This window comes from Anomalospiza imberbis, chromosome 1, assembly GCF_031753505.1.
Source record: "Anomalospiza imberbis isolate Cuckoo-Finch-1a 21T00152 chromosome 1, ASM3175350v1, whole genome shotgun sequence".
NCBI lineage: Eukaryota > Metazoa > Chordata > Aves > Passeriformes > Viduidae > Anomalospiza > Anomalospiza imberbis.
The window spans coordinates 74598244-74618465 of NC_089681.1; the positions used below are offsets into that span (position 1 = coordinate 74598244).

At 40.3% G+C, this 20222-nt stretch overlaps 1 protein-coding gene and 1 long non-coding RNA gene across 2 annotated transcripts in view; both read right to left on the bottom strand.

Moving 5' to 3' along the window:
* Nucleotides 1–1496: 1496 nt before the first annotated feature.
* On the bottom strand, nucleotides 1497–6158 carry LOC137477812 (uncharacterized). Its single transcript, XR_011001192.1, has 2 exons — nucleotides 6020–6158; nucleotides 1497–5955 (listed from the first exon to the last, which is right to left on the bottom strand). It is a non-coding gene; the product is annotated as an uncharacterized lncRNA (long non-coding RNA).
* A 2237-nt stretch (nucleotides 6159–8395) lies between these two features.
* Nucleotides 8396–20222, bottom strand: part of ANKH (ANKH inorganic pyrophosphate transport regulator) — a 99679-nt gene continuing 87852 nt past the window's right edge. Inside the window, exons 9-13 of the mRNA XM_068197007.1 lie at nucleotides 14927–15056; nucleotides 14162–14285; nucleotides 13473–13572; nucleotides 9574–11192; nucleotides 8396–9526 (exon numbers count right to left, since the gene is read on the bottom strand). Of these exons, the coding sequence (XP_068053108.1) occupies nucleotides 11076–11192; nucleotides 13473–13572; nucleotides 14162–14285; nucleotides 14927–15056 (471 nt within the window). The 3' untranslated portion in view covers nucleotides 8396–9526; nucleotides 9574–11075. The remainder of the gene's footprint in view (nucleotides 9527–9573; nucleotides 11193–13472; nucleotides 13573–14161; nucleotides 14286–14926; nucleotides 15057–20222) is intronic.

The window sequence follows — 20222 nt, forward strand, 5'->3', positions numbered from 1 at the left end:
AAGGTGAAGTAATAATGCTATTTGCCCTCATACTGCATGTCTTACTTTTTCCCTGCTTCAGATCAGGCCCTTACTTTCTTAGGAAGAGTGGAATAAAGCCCACAAAGTCCCTGAAAGAGAAAGCTTAGTTTGAGAAATGTCTAGCTGGCCACCATGTGACTCTGTTTGCGCTGTTTGCCCTTGCTCAGTCTGCTCAAAGCCAAGCAGCGTGGCAGCAATTCTCAAAGCTGTTTCCAAACAGGCTCTGGCCTTCCGAGCCATGGGAGGTTGGCTCCCTGGGTCTGGCCTCATGAGCGGCACAAGGGCAGAATCTTTTTCTGAGCCCTATCCAAACTCCCTTTTCTTTGCCTATTGTTTTTTTAGCATGGCCTCGTGCAAGGGCAGTGCTCTGGGCAAGGAGAGCTCGGGAAGGTCAGGGACCACTCTCTGCGTGGGACAGCCATGCCAGCAGGTGCCAGCAGCCAGCGAGCCCGTGCCTGGGAGTGGGGCAGAGGCAGATCATTTGCTGGTGTAGATACCCTGATTGTGTTCTCTGCTCTGCTCAGCCCTCCTGGTCTCAGACAGGAATGTGACTAGACATAAGCCAATCCTCTCTGCAGCCATGGCTGGAGAGTGGGATGGGGGAGCTGGACATGGCGAGAGCCAGTTCAGGGTTCTCTGAATGTCCCCTGGATAGCCCTGCACCAAGGTCCAGGAGAAACAGAGCTGTAGTTCCCAGCCCTTCACAGATGCCAGGGGCATGAGAGGGTGGTCATGGAGCCCCAAAGGGAGGAGACAAGAAGAAATAGGCAGGAACTGAGGGGCTGACACGGTGCAGGAGACTCCAAGGCTGGATCTCTGCTGTGGGCCACTGTAAGGAGACCTGAGGCACCAGGATCCCAGGGGGTCATGGGCAAAGTCTTACCATGGTACTTCTCCAAGACCATTTTAAAACCAGTGGCTGCTCAAGTGTCAAAACACTAAAAGCCAGTCTTCTCACTGGCTCAGAGTGGCTCACATTTGGTCATTTGGGAATACTTAAGGAATGTGATCAAAATAAAAAAAAATATTTTTGATTAAGAATGCTTTTGCAGCTTCATAAGAACAGCTTTGGGGACCTGCCAGATAGATTAATCTTCTCCTGACACTTCAGTTTGCCTCGGCCTGATGACGCTTAAATACTAAATGTCTGTTTAACAGGAATGATAAAAGTATTTGATTTGGTATGGAAAAAGTATTCTGACCATCGTATTTCCATATCAACAACACTTGGAGGCTTTGTAGAATTGTAGAAATAAAGAGCTTTCCTTGCATCATTTTATGGATACGTTTAGATTTCATTAACTTCAAGTTAAGACCTTGCAGTTGGCAGCATCATGCTCGTAATTCAAACACAGTTTGAGTGTTGGATTAATTTCTCACCAGGAGGTATATTTTGCTTGTTCCAAACGAGAAGAGCATTTTAGACCATGTCAGATTATCAGATTTAATAAAACAGAAGAAATCAGAATCATGAATCATATGCAAACTGTTAGAACTTTAATTAAAGTAATTAGAATATGAAAGCTATTGGACAATATTGGAGCACAGATCCCCCTCAAAGAAAGCATGGATCGTTCTTTTTAACAATGCAAAAAGGTACATCTATGTTAAATACATAAACAGCACTCAATTTTAATGCAACATATACTTTTATACTTCTGACTTTACCAGTCATTTTAAAAATGTACAAAGTTTTAACCTTCATTTTTGTTTAAAGAAAACCCACATGTTTAAAGCAAAGCAGAACAGTCATTAAAAAAACATACCAGCAGCTTTAGCATGTGTACAAATTACAGAAAGCAACATTTATTTTGAGATAAACTAACTGGAATTCTACACGTATGATAGAAAATGATGCATGAGGTAACATTTCATTTAAAATCTAGGATCCCTGTACTGTAGTTCCAAACAATGCTCTGGCTTGATACCTACAGTCCTTGCAAAATTGACTTGTTTAGTAGTTGAGGATGGCTATTAGGCACACTGCTTTGCATAAAGACAGCTTTATCCTAAGAAAGAATCTGATGTTGATGCTGAAAGATATTCTGAAAGAAATGAAAATCCACTGATACCTCTCAGGTGAAATATGCATTTGCCAAGTTCTCAGATTTACCTTCAAATTATAGGAACAAACTGAAAAATGGGGCCTTTTCTCTACAGAAATGTATTGATTGACCTTAATCTCAGGGCAGCTTTGGTAAAGTGTGGCTAGCTACTGCTTTTGCCTCTTTCAGCACTGTTAGCCTGCTGAGAACAGAACAAGATGTTGTCCTGCAGAATAATCCATGGTCAGAGGGCCAGGCTGGGAAAACATGAGGCTCCCAAACTTCCTTTCCCCTCTTTCCTGAGTTAGAGTCTTCAGATTTTGTGTTGCCTTTATTTTAGGATGCTGCTTCCAGACACTATTTCTCACTCTCAATTATAAAGGTATTTCTGTAAAACTAAAAACAAGTCAATTTTAGAGAACCCAAAGGCACAATTAGAACAAGCAAATATGAATTCAATATTTTTAGGCATTTCTGTGACACTGTTCCCTGTAGTATCCAAGCATCTTTCATCAGCATTAGTGAATGTTATCGTTATAGCACCCCTCTGAGATTGGAGAACCCTCTGTGCTTGTAGTATCATGTTACAAATGGTGCAGTCCGACCTTGCATGATGTGGCCAATGCTATCTTTGTTCAGAAACTGCATCAGAACTGAGACTTCCTGGGAGTTACCACTACATGGTTTGGTTCTCCTCCATGATGACTTCCTGCTGTGAAGACAAAACAGTTCTTGGCTGCTGCTCTGTACTTTAGGTTTTGCTCAACGTTTGTAGTTTCCTTCTAGACTGACCTTGTGCCTGGCCCTGCTCAAGCGTGCAAAGATGGAGAGAGCAGGCTGTGTGACACTGGCTTCTCCACTGCAAAAGGCGCAGCAAAGTTTGCTCTCTGTTGTGCTCCTTAGCACTACAAAATTTGTGTTGCTCTAGTAACTAGGATCTACTAAGATGCTCAGTAACCTTTAAATGCCAGAGAAGCTTTCACTAAAGATGAAAAATGAAGGGCTTATTGCTCTCTTTGCCCACCAGTATGGTCCTTGCAGGTTAACACAGCACAGGGTGCTTTCAAAAGATGCTTCAGCTCATTCATTTGCAGCCATCTGTCCCTCTCTGTCTGCAAACACACACTCAGTCCTCTGCACTCACATGTGCTCCTCCCCAGGCATTCTCAGAAGCTTTCTTTCCCATGTAGGGGAAACAAGTCTTTCTCAAAGGGACTGCTGCTAAGTTGTGCTGCCCAAACCCCATGAAATGCATTTCAGCTATTCCACCAGAGACAGTCAAGTCCACTTTGTATTTCTGTGGCCTGTGGTGGTAAAATGCCCTCTCAAACAGCACAAGCAGTGCAGGGGGCTTTGACACTACCTGCAATCCCAACTTGAATCTCTTATCACAAACCCTCCATAGGTGTTTGGCTTCACAAAACTAAGGCAGAGGCAGTAACACCACAAAATAACCTAAATTATCTAAAATAAGGGAGCAGACAGAGCAATGTTCTGAAAGATCAAAACCTGACATGATTTGGGTTTGATTACCTCTATGATAGCGGGGCTGTTTCTGCCATTTGAAACACAGGTTAAGCCTTGCATCCTGTGCATTTGCTTTTTAAAATATACAAAGATATTGCAAATAATTTTATTAAACCAAGTGAAAAACTTGCTGATGGTAATAAGCAAGGAAATGTCATCTACAAACATAGGTATTTAACTTTTTTCAAGATTTTCCTTTTGCAGTTTTGTGGTGCTTGCAAACTTAGTGGATAAAATCAGTTATCTAAGTAACCAGTTAATTTATTGCCTGTAGCTTTCCAGTTGTTTCATTATAGCTTAGGAGGGATTTTTTTGTTCATCATAATAGGTACAAAAGCAGAATTATATTTATTTTGGAGAGCAAACTACAAAATTGAGCAAGGAACGTTAGTTCCAGGCTCTGCTCTTTTCTGCATGTGTACATACACCTTACTTGACACCCAGGTAATAGTCTCCTTAAAAGTTAATTAAATTCATTTTTTTTTTCAGTTCTGCAATTTTTTCTTTGCATTTCTGTTGTGGGTTTTTTTATGTACTATGGATAAAGCTGCTGTTCCAATTTTTACATCCATTCCTAAGAGGGAATTTCTAAGCTCTCATTCACAGATAGGCCAAGCCATTCTATTACATAAATTTAAGTATTTACTTTGCATTACCTTGATTACGAAGGGAAGTTATGAGAAAGGGTAGCTTTTTTAAAATGCTGAATGATGCACATGAAGAGAGGTGGGAGGAGCAGGTAGTAAGTGCAATTGCTTGCTGTTTCCAGGCAGTTTTTCTTAGACAGTTAATGGGAGAAGTGCACTACAGTACTCAAATACTTTATCAGCAGATACAATAGCTTATTTTTGCTTTGCTCTCATTGTGGGCTCCCAGAGGGTGGGAGGGTACTGTAAAGCTGGCTCTGCAATACCAAAGTTTTGTCATCAGTAAAAGAATCTGTGCAGCTCAACATTTTTGCTCATATATCTACATTGTGGGCCCCTATTAGGCACTGTCTCTCAATCCTGAACTAAAAGCCTAAAAAAAGGCAAGCAATCTTAAGTCCTTTAAGATGAATGGACCTCTCTAGGTTCCTGGTTGAATCAGAGAACAATTTAGGTTTTAAGGGGATTGCAGGCAATTTTCTTTCTAAGTCCCCCTCCATTCAAAGAAGGGACACCTTTGATACAGGACCAGGCTGCTCATGTCCAGATGAATTTTAAACTTAATGGATTACCCCTGTGAATCAGACTTTTCAACTCATTATACATACAGTTGTAAAATATACAAAACCTGCATGCCTCAAACTAGTCTGTGCTGCTCTGGGAATGCACTGCTAACTTTGCTGGAAAAGTCTGGGTGAAGGTTTTCAATAGAAAGTCACAAAGTGGCTGGAGTTAAGAAATTAACTTGAATTAACTCATTTAATTCTTGATTTTAGATAATGACTCCCCCAATTCCTTCTGCTTCTTGACTCTCCTTTTCAGCTTAGCAAATGTGAAGTAAAAAACAGTCCATCAAAGAAGAGTTTTGTTGTAAGCTACTTTTTAATCACAGCATTAGTTGACATTCAGTCAGCATGACGATTACATTTTCCTTTTCAATATGCCAACAGACAAAATAAGCCTAGCAGTAACTTTCAGAAGAAAATGAGGAAATATCTGAAGACACTGAACTCGGAATGACAGAAAATAGTGAGGTAAAACAAATAAATTGTTTTGAGCAGTGACAAGGTTTGGTAAAACTAAAAAAAAGTTTCCCCTTGGGATTACAGACAAAAGAGCACCTACAACTATACTGCCATCCTTCTGTTTTACTCAGATGGACTGGGTGTCATGCTTATGAAATGCTGAGACTGAAGCTCATTCTCTAAACCTACAATTAATTTGCAGGAGCTGCAGCCAAAATGCCCTTCTGTGCAAGTCTGTGCTCCAAGCCCAGCCTAAAGCTCGATCCCTCTGTCCCCGTACTTTGTCTTTGGCCTTTTTGTTCAGAAGGTGCCAATTACTGAAAGGTCTGGCAGTGGTTTTGCTGAGGATTGCATCTATGCACTGACAATTGAACTTGGCTCTCCAAAGCAAATCCACACAAGCTGCCTGAACCTGAGCTTGGAGCCAGGGCTACGCTGCATCCCATGCCCTTCCTCTGCTCTGCAGGGCTGCTGCAGCTTGTGACCATGCTTGGACACAGTTTGCTGCTAAGCTGACGATTCTGCCTTGTTCACGATGCTGCCAGGCTGCTATACAGTATATTGCAGGGCACAGAACAAATTCAGAGCCCCTCTTTCTACCTGGGAGTCTGCCACAAGTCCCCACAGCCTGTTCTGCACTGCAACCTCTCCACAGGACCTTACTCCCTTCAAAGTAGATGGTTTGCTGTACTCTAGTAGAAAGCCAAACATGAATAGGGGAAGGGAATCCTAACATTTTATGATTAAGCTGTACTCTAGTAGAAAGCCAAACATGAATAGGGGAAGGGAATCCTAACATTTTATTATTAAGCTGGTATTTGGGACTGCCAATTTGATACCAAAATAGTGATAATTTTGTCATGCTTAATTAATACTTAAGTGACATTTCCCCAATGCAGCCCTGTCAGTTAGAAACTGGAAGACATGAAGTGCCTCCTTACTGCATATTACAAAACCTGCATGCTGGTTTATTTCTGCTTGAATCATCTTCAAAGATGTTTCACACTCTGAAGGCTCCTCTACTGGGAAACCAACATACTCAGAAGTGGTGTTACATGGACACACTGCTCCTCATCCTCAGTCCCTCTCCAGGGCGGCTGAAAGGGAAATGGTGTTTTCTGCCCTTCGATTCCCTCATCTCCACACCATGCTGCTGTCTTCAGGAGGGATATACAATATCTATAAGATTTTCAACGTGTCCTCTTTCTCTCCCATTCCAGCTCACTAATCTAAATCATGTTTTAGCTTAATGGCATAAGGTCTGCTGTTTCTTTTATCCATTTGCTTAAACTGCAATTTTAAAAAACGGCTTAGTATTGAGATCATGTTTAGACTTGAACCCTTGTTCCAAGGAACTTTTCGAAGGTCGTAACAAACCTGCCTGCACGACACTCTCCTATACACACCCATACACGTGTGCGTGGCTTTCCAAGGGTTACTGCCACTATCCCCAGGAAACAGCCGGCCGCACTCGAGCCTCTGCCAGCCATGCCACAAGCACCAGCCCTCGGTGGGAGGCGGAGCCCATCCTGCCGGCTCGCCGTGCCCTACGCTGTCCTGCACTTGACCAGCAGGGGGGCTGGGATGCTGAAACTGCGGGATGCTCCGTTCCCCTTGCCACCTTGCAGCCCAGCACAAAACCATGCCCGACGCCTCTGGCTGCCCGGCCTGAAAGCTTCCTTTCTGCCTTCTTTTGAAACACGCGGCGCCATCCCATAAAAGAAGGCGCTCCCGCCTTCAAAGGGTTTCTGTTCGTGGGCCGTGGCCTGCCCCGAATCAGCTGCGTTCATCAGCCAACCCTCCGTCTGGGGCTGCTTCTCTCTGGCTGCGGATTCGGTGAAACACCGAGCAAGAGCCAGCTATAAATCTCCTGCTCAAAGGAAATATTTAGCAGCAAAATGAGTAGAAAACAAAAAGACTTCTCCGCTACTTACCCAGTCCTCTCACTTGGGGCGGCTCTATCTAAACAAGCAGGGATCTAAGCCCTCCCGTCTGGAACGGCTGTGCCGGGGGATGGCGGCGGGACTGCCCCACGCCTGGGAAGCCGCTGCTGCACCCGAGGCTTCAGGCGCTGGCTGGGAGACGCAGGGCTTTGTCCATCACGTCCTGTGACGCCTGGTGAGCGTAAGAGCCTGCTTAGGGCAGTGAGGGGAAAAAACCTGCAATGTTTTCTTTAATTCTGAAAAAGGAAAGCTCAAGACACATTAACACAACTTTATGTGCTTATTAAAAGCCGAGGAACATTAATCCACAGCTTGTTGGCGTCCTGCTCGTATTTCCCTCTGTGTGAGCTGCTCTGCAATATAAGATGTAAGATGCAGATCAACTTTTTTTCTCTTTTTATTGTAACCTCGATTGTGTAATTCAGTCTGGAAAGGCCAAGTCTCCACATGAATTCACTGAGATGACAATGCTCCAGCTCTCTGACACAGAAACAGGATGGGTTTCTATTGCAAAATAATTACCACAGAGATAGATAACCATTTCATAAGCAACAGCACAAAAGAGACACAGCATTGTACTAAAACTCAAGAAAGTACTTTTGGATAGGAAGAAGTGTAGGACAGGGCATGTGCCAGCATCTACCTGATAGAAACACTATCAGTGATGCTCTGACCGGGGCTTTGGCCACAGAGGGTGTCTGCCCACTCCCAGCCTGTAGCCCATCGCACTGGCTGCTTCACCAGCCCAACTCCATTTGCCACTAACAGGCAGCAGCAAGGTTTCAGCAGGTTGCTGAAGCTCCTGCCAGCATTCCCAGGAGCAGGGCCTGTGTCTGCAAGGGACAGAGGGAGAGCTCCCTCCTCGCTAAGCACCCTGCCTGTCCAGCAGCAAGTACCTGGTCCAGCACGAGGGGCTGGCTGGGACCCACTCCCTGCAGAAATATCATCGCTTTTTGTTAATCCAGCAGAGAAATGCTAAGAAATACATGACCTGCAGGAAGCAGAAAGAAATGCAATGCATGTGTCCTTACGTCACTGCTTCAATTCTTGCCCAAATCCCACCTCTCCTATGCTGATTCAGTATCTTGCAAAGTAAAGGACTAATAAGTATTACACACACAACTGAAAATTTATCTTTGACAGTGCCATAAGTTTAGCTCTGTATGACCAATAATTACTTTTTAAAAAATATTTGTTTATCTTTTATCTAAAGTACTAGCCTCAGTGTTATCCTTTGTTTTCAGATTTTTACTTTTTGGTGCAATCATTACATTGAAACCTACACTGGTAAGGCTCAAAATTCTTCAAAAGTACTGCTGTTTGAATTTCAGTCATGTACCAAAAGAAATACACACATTACACAAAAATATTTTCCTGCTTCATCTCTACAGTTCCTGAAAAACTGCATCTTGTGGACTTGGAGACAAATGTACTGGAGAAACCAAAACTACATGAATAGAGGAGACCTCAAATGGCCACTGTGATCTGTAACTGTCTATATACACCTTATATACATATGACTGTTTGAGAACCTGTATTCATGAACGTGTACAGTTTACATCCTGCACACATTAATTTGTCTGAGGGTTTTTTAAAAAGAATTTATTTTAATCTACTGCCAAAAAGTATTTACCCTGTGGTGACACAGCAAACATGGTTATTGGTTTTAGTCTTACGCTCCTAGCACCACTGCTCATTAACTGTAAACTGATTTAGCAAATCTGTCAGTTAACACAGTAATTTCTACATTTTTTTCTTATTGTATTTGCATATGTAACAAATTGGTACAAATCTTTCCAATAAAATGTAAAGTTCATTGATACAATGCCTTTCATGATGGTCATAACTGGTTACTAGTCAACTCAGTAGTTTTGTAGAGACATTTTTAGCTGAACTTGGAAAAATAGGAAACGTATTGTAGTTTAAAATAAATGTACATATTATACAATATATATATATATTTATACACATGTGTATGTCTACATACACATATACTGATAAAACATTTAAAGTAATGTTTAGTTTTGATCAGTTCTCTGACTGCTGGGACTACCTGGCAAATAAATCTAGAAACAGAATTTGTCCACAATTAAATAATAATTTCCACAACTTAGAAAAATATACTTTTACTAAATAAGGTTTAAATTAACTGATTTATGGATATAGGATGGAGGATAATGGTTTCCAGACTCTGACATGATTAAATCTGAAAGGACCCAAGCTACTACAGACCGGTAACAAGCGCTGCCCCGCAGCCAAACACAGAAGAGCACAGAAACACAAACTGCTGCCACAGCAGCATCGGTGACACCCAAAACCTCCCTGCACAAACTGCTGCCACAGCAGCATCGGTGACACCCAAAACCTCCCTGCTTCCCTCACCTCTTAGACAGCCTTCATTTCCACCCAACCTGAGTCTCCCACCCGCCCTCATGCTGTTATTTAAGGTGCACTCCAGCCACAAGCACAACTCCGCAGGGCTGATGTGAACGGCTCTTGGCTCCCACACAACGCTGCCTTGAGAGCCGACAGATCATCAAAATCCCTAATTTTCATCTTGGAGGATCATCAGTACTTGAGCTTCACCACATGGATTTTGATCTACTGCATAGGTAAATACATTATAGTAAAACATACATTTGTGTGTGTGTGTGCATGTGTATAGAAGTATATATACACATGCACACCCACGTGAGTATGTGTACATCTCTATATAAAAAATTTAATGGAACTATGTGTAAGTAATGTTATCTAGCATGGTATCCTGCATATGTTATCTGATCTTATTCTTTTTTAATACAGAGGCACCAGAAATAATTATAGAGAAGAAATCAACCTTTAAAAATTAAAGTTAGGTCAGTGGACAAGAACTTTGGTAAAGCTTGTCAATATTTATTTTTGTTTTATTCAAATACAGTCAAAGTCTATCAGTTGCCATCACCCTCTTCACAAGAGGAAAGTGCATGATTTTTTTCCTAAAGAAAATTATATGTAAGGTAGGAATTAATGATTCAAGAAAATTCGGAATTAAATGCTTATATTTTTCAAAAGATTACTATCTTTCTGATGGAATGAAAGCTAAACAGAGTTCTTGTCCTGTGTGTATTTTATCATATGCATATATATATAAATATATATATATATATATGTATGTCTCTGTTCATGTACCTGTGTGTGTATATACACATCCACACACTTTCAACATGAGAGAGGAACCTGTTTTTCTCCACTTTTTATGGGGAGACTCCCACGTTCCTCCCTGTCTTGTACCCTGTGCAGTATAAGCTCTGGTGATGAGGCCAAACAAAAAGATATAGTTCACCATAGTATATTAGTTTATGTAGCAAAGTCATTTTCAAGCAAGTAAAATAAAGCTCTGTATTCCAAACTTCTTTTCCATTTCTCATAAAGAAAAGGAAGGAAAAGGAGAGAGGGCAGGGAGTGGGGTTATGGCAGTAGCATTGAGCCAGTGGCACGTGGCAGTGTGCGTGTGCGAGCGTGCGAGCGCAGGTCCGCACACACACAGGCGCACAGGAGCAGGGCTTTGGTTGACAAATGCAGATTGTCCAGAGAAGGTGGATGCATAAGTAAGGAAGACTCTACAGTGATGCAATTGTATCTTTTACGCTTGCATGGAGTGAGAAAAAAAAATCAATTGGGGAAAAAAAAAAAAAAAGCAAAGACCTCTTTTTAGGTCCCTCATCAGTGAGAGCATACTCAGTATGCTAGAGAATTTATCTGAAACCTTTTAAATCAAGGCCTCTTTATTACAAAAATAAAAACGAACAAACAAAAAAGTATGAGAGACGACAAGATGCTGAAGCGTCACTCCAATCGTCCCTGCAGAGAACAATTGCATCCCATTTATTATTCATTCTCTTCTCTCATTTCTACGATGTCTGTCATTTCCTCTGTGTGAGGCATGTCGGTCATTGCAGAGTCTTCACCTTCTGCAGCTGTCTCATTCTCATTCCTCTTCTTTTTCTAGATTGAAACAAGCATTCAGAAACCTATCAGTAAGTTGTGCATGAACACACTCCCATCAACTTTGGACACTGGGAGAAGTGAGGTGACAATATGGTTTGTTTAGAGTATGTTATTAAAAAACTAGAATATTTGTGTCATATTTGTGGCTTGCCACTAATGACTTGGCTTATTTTAGAAGATTTCCATAGCCTTTCTGGGGCTCAGCTTTCTCCTTTCTAACATAAATGCAGTCAGGCATTTCTTATGCTAAGCAACATCCAAAACAGGCTTCAGCAAGACTGGAGAGAAGAGAGCATCTGGAAATCTGGAATCTTTTACATCACAGACTTTTTATTTTACAAAAGCAAGGAAACCATAAAGTGAGAGAAGAAAATCTTCTCTGGGGAGGGAGGCGAGGTGGCAACCTAATTTCCCAAATGTCAAACTTCGGGAATTTTACAAGATGTGAGCATTCTGGCTTTTCTTAGTGTTGCTGATCCACTGCAATCTCTTGCCTCACCAAAGCAAAATAATATTAGAGTATTTTTGGCCAGCAGGAGCAGGAGGTCATTCAAGAGTCCTATGATTCATCCAGGATGTCCTGGATTAGTAAAGCTAAGAAGAGTTCAGGCCCCTAAAAAACAAGTTGAAGCATCTGTTCTTTATTACCCATTTCTCAGCAGGCTGACTAGTCTTACTGAAAACAATAATACAGCTGACAAAATAACAGGTATTATTGATTCAGCTGAGATGGGTATATCAGAGTTTCAGAATTTCAGAGGTGTCTATACAATATTTGATCTGCATCTCTCCAACTGCAGGTCAGAATAACCTGGTGTAATAGAGCTACTGGTTGGCTCTGCCATTGTCACACTGAATAAAGAATAAATTAGTTATTACTCCTACTACCTGCACTTACCACTGAGAAAAATTAAGCACTATGTCCCTGGCCAGAAAGACTCTGTGAGCTACTATGGTAACAAACTAGCAATGAGGATGTTGTGAAACGAAAGGTCAAGATAAGCCATTTCAGTGTCTTAAAGTTTTACTCTTTGGTTCTCAAGGCAAACATGACAAATTAATCATGACAGACATTATGATTCTTCTGTTGTCTTATGAACCTTGTACACTTTGATCTCTTGCCATGGCCTGCACTGTCAACACATATCAAAACTGATTTTAGGTTGTTCCAATATAAGGCTTTTAGATATTCCAGCTTCTGTAGTTTGTTTTTTTGTTTTTTTTTTCAAAAATAGAAGTAGTGGGTATTTCCACTTGTAAGAAGTCTAATTAAAAACAAAAGTCACTGCACAGATTATATTTTCTATTCCCATCCACAGAGTCCTTCTGTACTACAGAATGATGTACACACCTTGCTGGTTCTGTTTGGAGCTGGACCTAGTGCCCTACATGGTGCCATAACTGAAAGGGAACAACATGCAGGTACTGCAATATACCCAGTCACCTAGCCAATATTTATCCTGTGTTTGACCTAATTTAGTGGAATCTTCTTCAAAATCCATGTTTCACCACTACTCCACACATGCAGGATTGTAGTGTTAAAAGTATGTAAAAAAGCACCTGTTTAATTATTTATAAGCCCTTACTGTCAACTGCTGCAGGAGTATGTCTTGTTTTAAGCCACTCCTCTGGATAGCAAAAAACCATAAGCACCTGTACTTCTTGTCGATTTTCAACAGAGCTGGTTTTATAAAGAAATAAAACATATATACAGAGATATATGTACTACATAGTGTATACATACAGATTTAAATGTATACACTATGTAACACTACATAACACCTTCCATGGGAAAGAACTTGGAACTCTAAGGCTTCTTTAAGGCTTCTTCCAACCCAAACCATTCTATCATTCTGTGATCCTGTGATTCTATGATTCTATATTCATATAGATACACATATTGTAAGCTTGGATGAGTAGTTCCTATGCCTACATAAAGATGTTAAGTTGCACTGCAGCAGCAAATATACAGTGCAAAACTTCTGGTGGTAAGGACAGGATATCCGTGATACACGTGTTTTTTTGAGGAGCAAGAGGCTCTCTGACTGCAGACCAGCATGTCCCATGGCCTAGATGCCCATTAACAGCTGGAGGGCACCCTTTGGTTTTATTTCAACCAAAAGACTTTCCAAGTTGCACACTCCTGAGATTTGACAGGGAAGCAAACCAAAGTGAGGATTCTGGGGAGTTACATTGCTAAAGTGTAGCTTAATCTGAACTAAAATCCACTACATTCATCACCTGCTTTCATCAGATCCCACAGAGACTAATTCTTACCTGTTTCCTATAGACGTAACAGGCTGCTATTGCAACCATGGTGGATTCTCCTACAAAACCAGCGAGAAGGGATCCTACTCCAAGAGTGGCTCCATGAACTCTGTTGGAGGCATAGAAAGAAAGCAGTCATTGTTGTGTGAGAATGCATGATTCATAATTACATTTTTACTGGCACATATAACCAATCTGATGACAATAGAAATATTTTCTTCAAAGACACAACACACTGACTAAGAGAATAACTGGTATTTTAAAGGACTTGTTTGTTTTTAATGGCTACACTGTTTAGTGAAAGAAGCACACTGAATCAAATTATGGACTAAGAATTTAAAGTCTTGTACAAAGTGCTGTAGAATAGATTATTAAACTTATAAACAAGACATTGTTCCATTAGCTTTCTTAACAGTGAGTTTAATAACATGGAAATAAATTCCCCTTAGGACACGTTTTTGCCTCTTTGACATTTGCGTATTCTTTCCAAAGGGACATCACTATTGTGCCTGTCTAGAGCAGTCACACTTGTAAATTTGTAAATGTTTCTTTTCCAGATAGTGACACTATTTAGGCTTTGTATCATGGTTAATATTTGGAGAAAATGTTCCGAGGTATGCAATTCAGCTATCAAGTGACAGGGAAGAGGAATGAAGAGGAAAGCACATCCAGGGGTTCTGTGAGGAATAATGATTTACCCTAAGTAAGGCAGCACGATGAGACTGGTGATGAGGACGATAATCCGCAGCACTGAACTGGGTGCCAACACAAATGTCTTCTTCAGAGTCATCAGCCAACCAGTCAAGTGTGCTCTGACAGTCACTGTTCATAAACAGGGGAGAAAAGGAGGCAGGAATTGTAAAAAAAAAAAAAGTCAGTCATCTCAAATGCAGCTTTTCCATGCAGAGAGCACTGCTCAGAAATAACCACTGCAAAACTTACTGCTGCTAACTTTGCACCCTACTAAAAGGGAAGTAGATCTTATGTACAAATTGCTCTAATATACTGATTTGGGAAAATGAAGAACCAAAAAAAAATCAGTTATGGACAGCACTTGTTCCCAAGAGGTGTTCTCTTAAAACCAATGTATGAGTCAGTCCATTCTGTTTTCTTCATTAAAAAACTCCTAAACTATCCCCTTCCTTTAAGAGAAGTTCTACCAAGGAAAATTTTCCATCTGGCTCCTGTGTGGCACATGGTGTAACAGGCACAAAAAGGGTATCTACATGTACTTATTATTGTATTTGTAGTTTACCTTTATTATGAAACTGTCTTGTCATATAAGCAGAAAACACTAAAAGATGTTGCATTTAATTACAGAGCTAGAAATCTGAAACATTGTGATTATTGTTGTCCAGCTTGTCTTTCTCTTTGATAGAAGTATTAACTTTTATTATATAATGCTTATGCTCCAAAGAAGCCACCAAGGTTACAGAACTTTTATTTTCCTTTTATTTTTTTACCTGGAAGTGGAAAAAAGGAGAAGATCCGCAAAGGAACAACACAGAGCTCTGCGAAAGCGAAGTCTACTCCAATTATGTCAACTAAAATCTTCTCTGACACGTTTGGCGTCCAAAACATCACAAAACAGAGCTAGAAAGAACAAAATTTAAAAATCTTTATCTTTCAGAAGGGAAGCACAAGAAAAGGTAGGCCCTCCTGGACTAAAATATTTGTTTACTTATGAGTAGATAACTCTACTAATGGTAAATATACATACTATATATTTATATTTATATTTATATTTATATTTAGCTTGCATTCAATTACACGTGTAGATGAGAGAGATACCTTAAATTCAGAAGCAATTTCTACTTTTGATTTTTCCTCACATACCAAGTGTGATGCATAGAGAAAGAATTTCTATGGTTTCTACAAGTGGTTGTACTTGAATGGTCTATTGTTATTCAAACATAAACCTCCAGATTTTTACAGAACTTGATCTGGTTAAAACACTTGTACTCCTAAACAGATTATCAAATTTTTTAGTAACTAAAGATTTGAAGTCCTCCAAGATCTAGAGATCTGACCTGAATCTAAGACTAGGAGCTTAAATTTGCTGCTGAAAAGAGTACTGTTGGTATGCAATTAGCCTGATAGCAAGGCAAAGGTGTTCAGCACAGTCTTGCAGACGTGGTGCTCTCAGGCTACAAATCCACTAAGTCTTGTTATTGTCATTAAAATGTGTGCTGTTTAGTCCATAAAGGAAAGGAAGAATTCCATGAAAAATTCATGCCAATTGGTACAGAGGTAGTACATGCTGTTTAATTTTTTGGTCAGTCCTGAGGCTTCCATCTGAGATGACAGGGCTGTTGGCAGCTGCAGGTCTGGCTTCAGTTCAAAGCACTCACTGAAGAACAGTCCTGACAGTCCTTACAGGACTCTCCCTGTAAGAAAGCGTACTTTCAGGTATAACGACTTTGTTATTTTATTTGATTTTGTGATTTTAAAAATTAATTCTTATTGTTATTCTTGTAACAATATTCTTGTAACAATTATTCTTGTTATTGTTATATTGTTATTTATTATAAAGTGACTATTAAGGAAGTGAGCTGACTGGTGCAAAACTGGGGACCTTAAATGCTCTAGCACTCCTCCTGTCAGGAGTACCAGAGAGTACCTCTTGTATCCTGTAAATTAGTCACAGTGGCTGTACAATAGAGTCTGTAAGACTCTATAAACACTCTGTTATAATTTAGGCTACCACCTAGTATCATAGCAGCTAGCTCTTGTCTTTTAATCCAGTTGTCACACCCCTACATGTTCAGATGACTCTTCAAACTAGTCTCTGAAGTCCTACCACATCTAAGACAGCTGGGATTTTATTCTCATTCTTTGGTAGGGTGTCAGAAATTGTCCTTTCTGTTTAGCCTCCAAGCACCCAGACTGCAGAAGCTTCCCAAGGCCTGTCATGGAGTGGCCTGTGAGAGGTCCCATGTTCTGACCCTCTGTGTGGTGAACAAACCATTTCACATTCCTGCATAAGGGTCCATCTTCAGTTTTCTTCTCCACTTCTTAGGGTAGGAACTACTATTTTTTGGTTACAATTGCATGTTTTACTTGACATGCCATCTTGCGGTGTATCTCCATCACCTCTACAGAGAACAGTAAGTGGAGGAAGGTAAAAGCAGAAGACAAAAGAACTGAGCACTTCTTGTGCCAATCTACTTGTACAGGGTATGACTGAAGCAGAGGGGACAATCTAGAGCAGAGGGGGTTGTGTGGTTGAGAATTCAGTTATTAAAAAGTAACTGTACAACAACAGAGTGAATTCTTTCGTTGCTAGAGACACCCTTAGGCAGACTGCAGTCACTTGTACTCACTGCAAATGACCTGGAAAGCAGTCATACAGGGAATATTTTGTCAATCTTTCTTCAAAGCCCAATAAATAAAGTAAGATACAAAGATACCCGCTCTTAATTTATAATTTGCTGTTTTCATGAAAGCAAGGACCTTTACACTGCTTGCACTGCACAATGGCATTTAGTGTCCTAATGAGCAGTATAGTTGCTGCTGCTGCCAGATTCCATACGTGTATGCTAACAGCAGGGCCTGCCCACTGCCAGCAAAAGGCAAGCAGAGCAGTCTTTCCCTCTTCAACAGCCTCTTGGAAGTATTGAATACAGTTAGACAGGCAAGCAAATGAGTGACCAGAGGTATTGTACTCAATTCTGCTCTCTAAAGGTTTTCTTCTGGCCCTAGTAAGAACAGAGTCAATCTCTGCCCTGCTCCCACCGGAGTAAGGTCAGTTTGCCAGTCAGGGAGAGTGACTCACACCCAGGTGGTGTGTGGTCATTCTCCTCAGCTGTTGCAAACTGCAGTCTTCCCCACCCCTGATCAGCAGAGAGTTGTGCTGGTAAATGGCTTCAAAGAGCATTTATAGAGCAGCTGGTGGGTAAAGACTGCTAGGCTCAAGAATAAGCAGTTTGAGGAGGTGAGGCATGGCAGCAGAAGGACCTTCTATTTTTTTCTCAGCATCCTTCCATCTTTTTGGTTGCAATACTGATAACTAGTTTCCTTTTGCTAAAAGCGTCCTCTCCATCATCTTATGAGATGATATTGTAAATGCCCAGTGGGAACAAAGCCTCAGGAAAATAAATTGATGCTTTGCATCATTCAAGCCCTCTGCAATTTAAATCCTAGAGTGCTTGCAACTTTACTGTTTCAAAGACAAAATGTAGTGGAAAAATCCCAAGCCCTACTTCAGGCAAAGAATAACACTAAACGTGCAAAGCAGGAAGGTTATTTCAGCTGCTGATTTTGTTACAGATGGTGTATTCTGAAAATAGGATTAAGTCAGCTTTTTCTGATTCTGAGTGGTCTTTAGGATGTTTGTCATTACCTTGGTAAAAGATGATGCCTGACAGAAGACTGGAGAAGATGGTAACGGTAGTCCAGGAAAACATGGCACAGACAATTAGAGATTGGCTCTACTGGAATAAGCAGTGCTAACTTCCTGTGACTCCAATCAGGAAAGATTTTAGGAAGTAGATTTACCAATAGGATGTTTCGTATCTTTCTCCTGATTTAACACTGTTTTCTCCCCCCACTTGTATTTCTATGCACGTCTTCAAGGTTAAATATAGAATAAATGGCTTGGTTAGGGTTACAGCTATACCTTCATTTAATCTAATCAAGAGATGAAGACTAAACAGTGAAAGCTTCAGCACAGACAAGCAATGTGCATGCAGAGCGGCACTGCAGCTTTCAGGCTGAAATTGCAGTTGGCTGTTGAGTGTTGTACCTGGCAACTCTGCTGAGGCCAAAGCATTTCAATGTTTTGGGAGTAAGGATTTTTCTTGTAGAATTCTAACAACAGAGCTTATTTGATTTGCTGTTGGTATGAGTGCAGCATGATATTAAAGGATCGTTTTGTTAAATACTTAGCTCATTTAACTGGAACTTCAACTGACCAGCAATGAGTGCTTTAAAAATACAGGAAGAAATGAAGGTGTTAATTGCAGAGTGGAATGCTACTGAGAATAAGCAGTTCTGCATAATGACAGTAGTATTTATTATCAATTATAGTATCAACACCAGTTATGTAAGCATTTCTGAAGATGTTTTAGTAATTTCAATTGATCTGAAGGGTTTGGGGTTTTGGTATTGAGCCTTTAATTGTTCTACACAAGTAAAATTTGAAAATCTTTACTAAATATGTCAACAACTCACAACTGCATAAGGAAACTAGTGCAGTTGTACTATCTCAGATCAAAGCTCCAGCTAGATTAGTACTATCTCCCTGCTAAAGGTCACTGGGAGATGCCAAAGGGAAGGGCATAAAAAGCAGGGCAAGTGTAGTGTAAGAGATGCCTTTTTCAGTCTGCATGGGAGTTATGGCTTCAGGAGAGTTCAGTAGTCCTGGTGCACCTTCATCCCATACAGGTTATGCTCTGTTATCTAATATTAGTGATTTTTTCAATACAGTTGTGCATTAAAAGTAAAAATTGTGGCTTAGACACCTCCTCAAAGAGGTGTGCCTATTTTTATGTAGAACCTGGCTATCTTCAGCTAACAAATTCCATGTCTAAGCATATTCAAAAGTCAAAATTAAAATCTTCTGCTGTCACCAAGCCTAAGAGAATGCACCATATCTTTTTTTTTTCAATAGGCAAAGTACAGAACTGCTCGTGTTCAGTTCAATTTCTCTTTATTCTCTTAAGTACAGTTATAGCATTTGACTTTCATAAATGATTGTGATGAAAGATTGTTCATGAGATTTTGTCTCAAAGGCTGCAAGTGTGAGTCTGAATGCTTCTAATTCTTGAAAAATAACCGTCTTTTCAAAGGCCTTGCATCTCCTGGAAACTATTTCCATTTATTTTGGTTGCTGACGGGGATTACTAAACCTCAGAGACTCACTACATAATGCATTATAATACATTATGCTAGCAAAGGCTATTGTCATGTGCATAGTAATCTGCAGGGTGCCAGACTGATTTGCTTTTCAGCACTTGTAGAAAACTACCTATTTTTTGAGACATTCATTGATAAATATAAAGCACAAAATAGTATCCCAGTGAACTATGAACAACAGTACAACTTTTCTAGACTTCGTGCAGTCTTCAGTAAGAAGAAACACTGGCAGATGACAGAGACAAGGTATGGCTCTATGTTCCTCAGAAAGAAATTAAGGAATCCAAAATGGATGTTTTTAAAAATAGGTTAGACATATGCCAACCTAGAATGAGTCTGGAATAACAGATTTTATTGTGGAAGATGGTTAACCTGGTAAAGGTTATTCTGTGATGAAATGCAGTTCCAATTTTTCTCCTGCAAAAAACCTCTCAGCAGATGTTTCATATCATTTCTTGAACCTGATATATTTGCAGAAGTATGGCTGGCTGTCTAAGTGAAGTGTTTTACCCTAAAGATATTGTTCTATATATGTATTGAGGATTGTAGCTTAATTTAACCCATGCATTATTAATTTCCTATTACCATTTATGCTACATGGTGCCCAATGAGGACAGAGGAAACTTACTTTGAAAATTATTACACATCTCAGCTTTGAATTGCACCTCAGGTCTTTGGGATAGTATCAGCTAAGTTTAGAACTTTTACTACTATGGAGGAATATAAATCACATGATTTAGCCTTTTGAGCTGCGCAACAAACAAATCAAAAAGTAGCCTGAGTCTTATGAGGTTGGATCTCCTGATTTACCAAATGTCTCCATGGTCTCCCTCTTTCTGACACAAACAGAACTTCCATAATTGTGTCTCCTTTCAGAGCTTTTATTGCACAAGATGAGCTGAT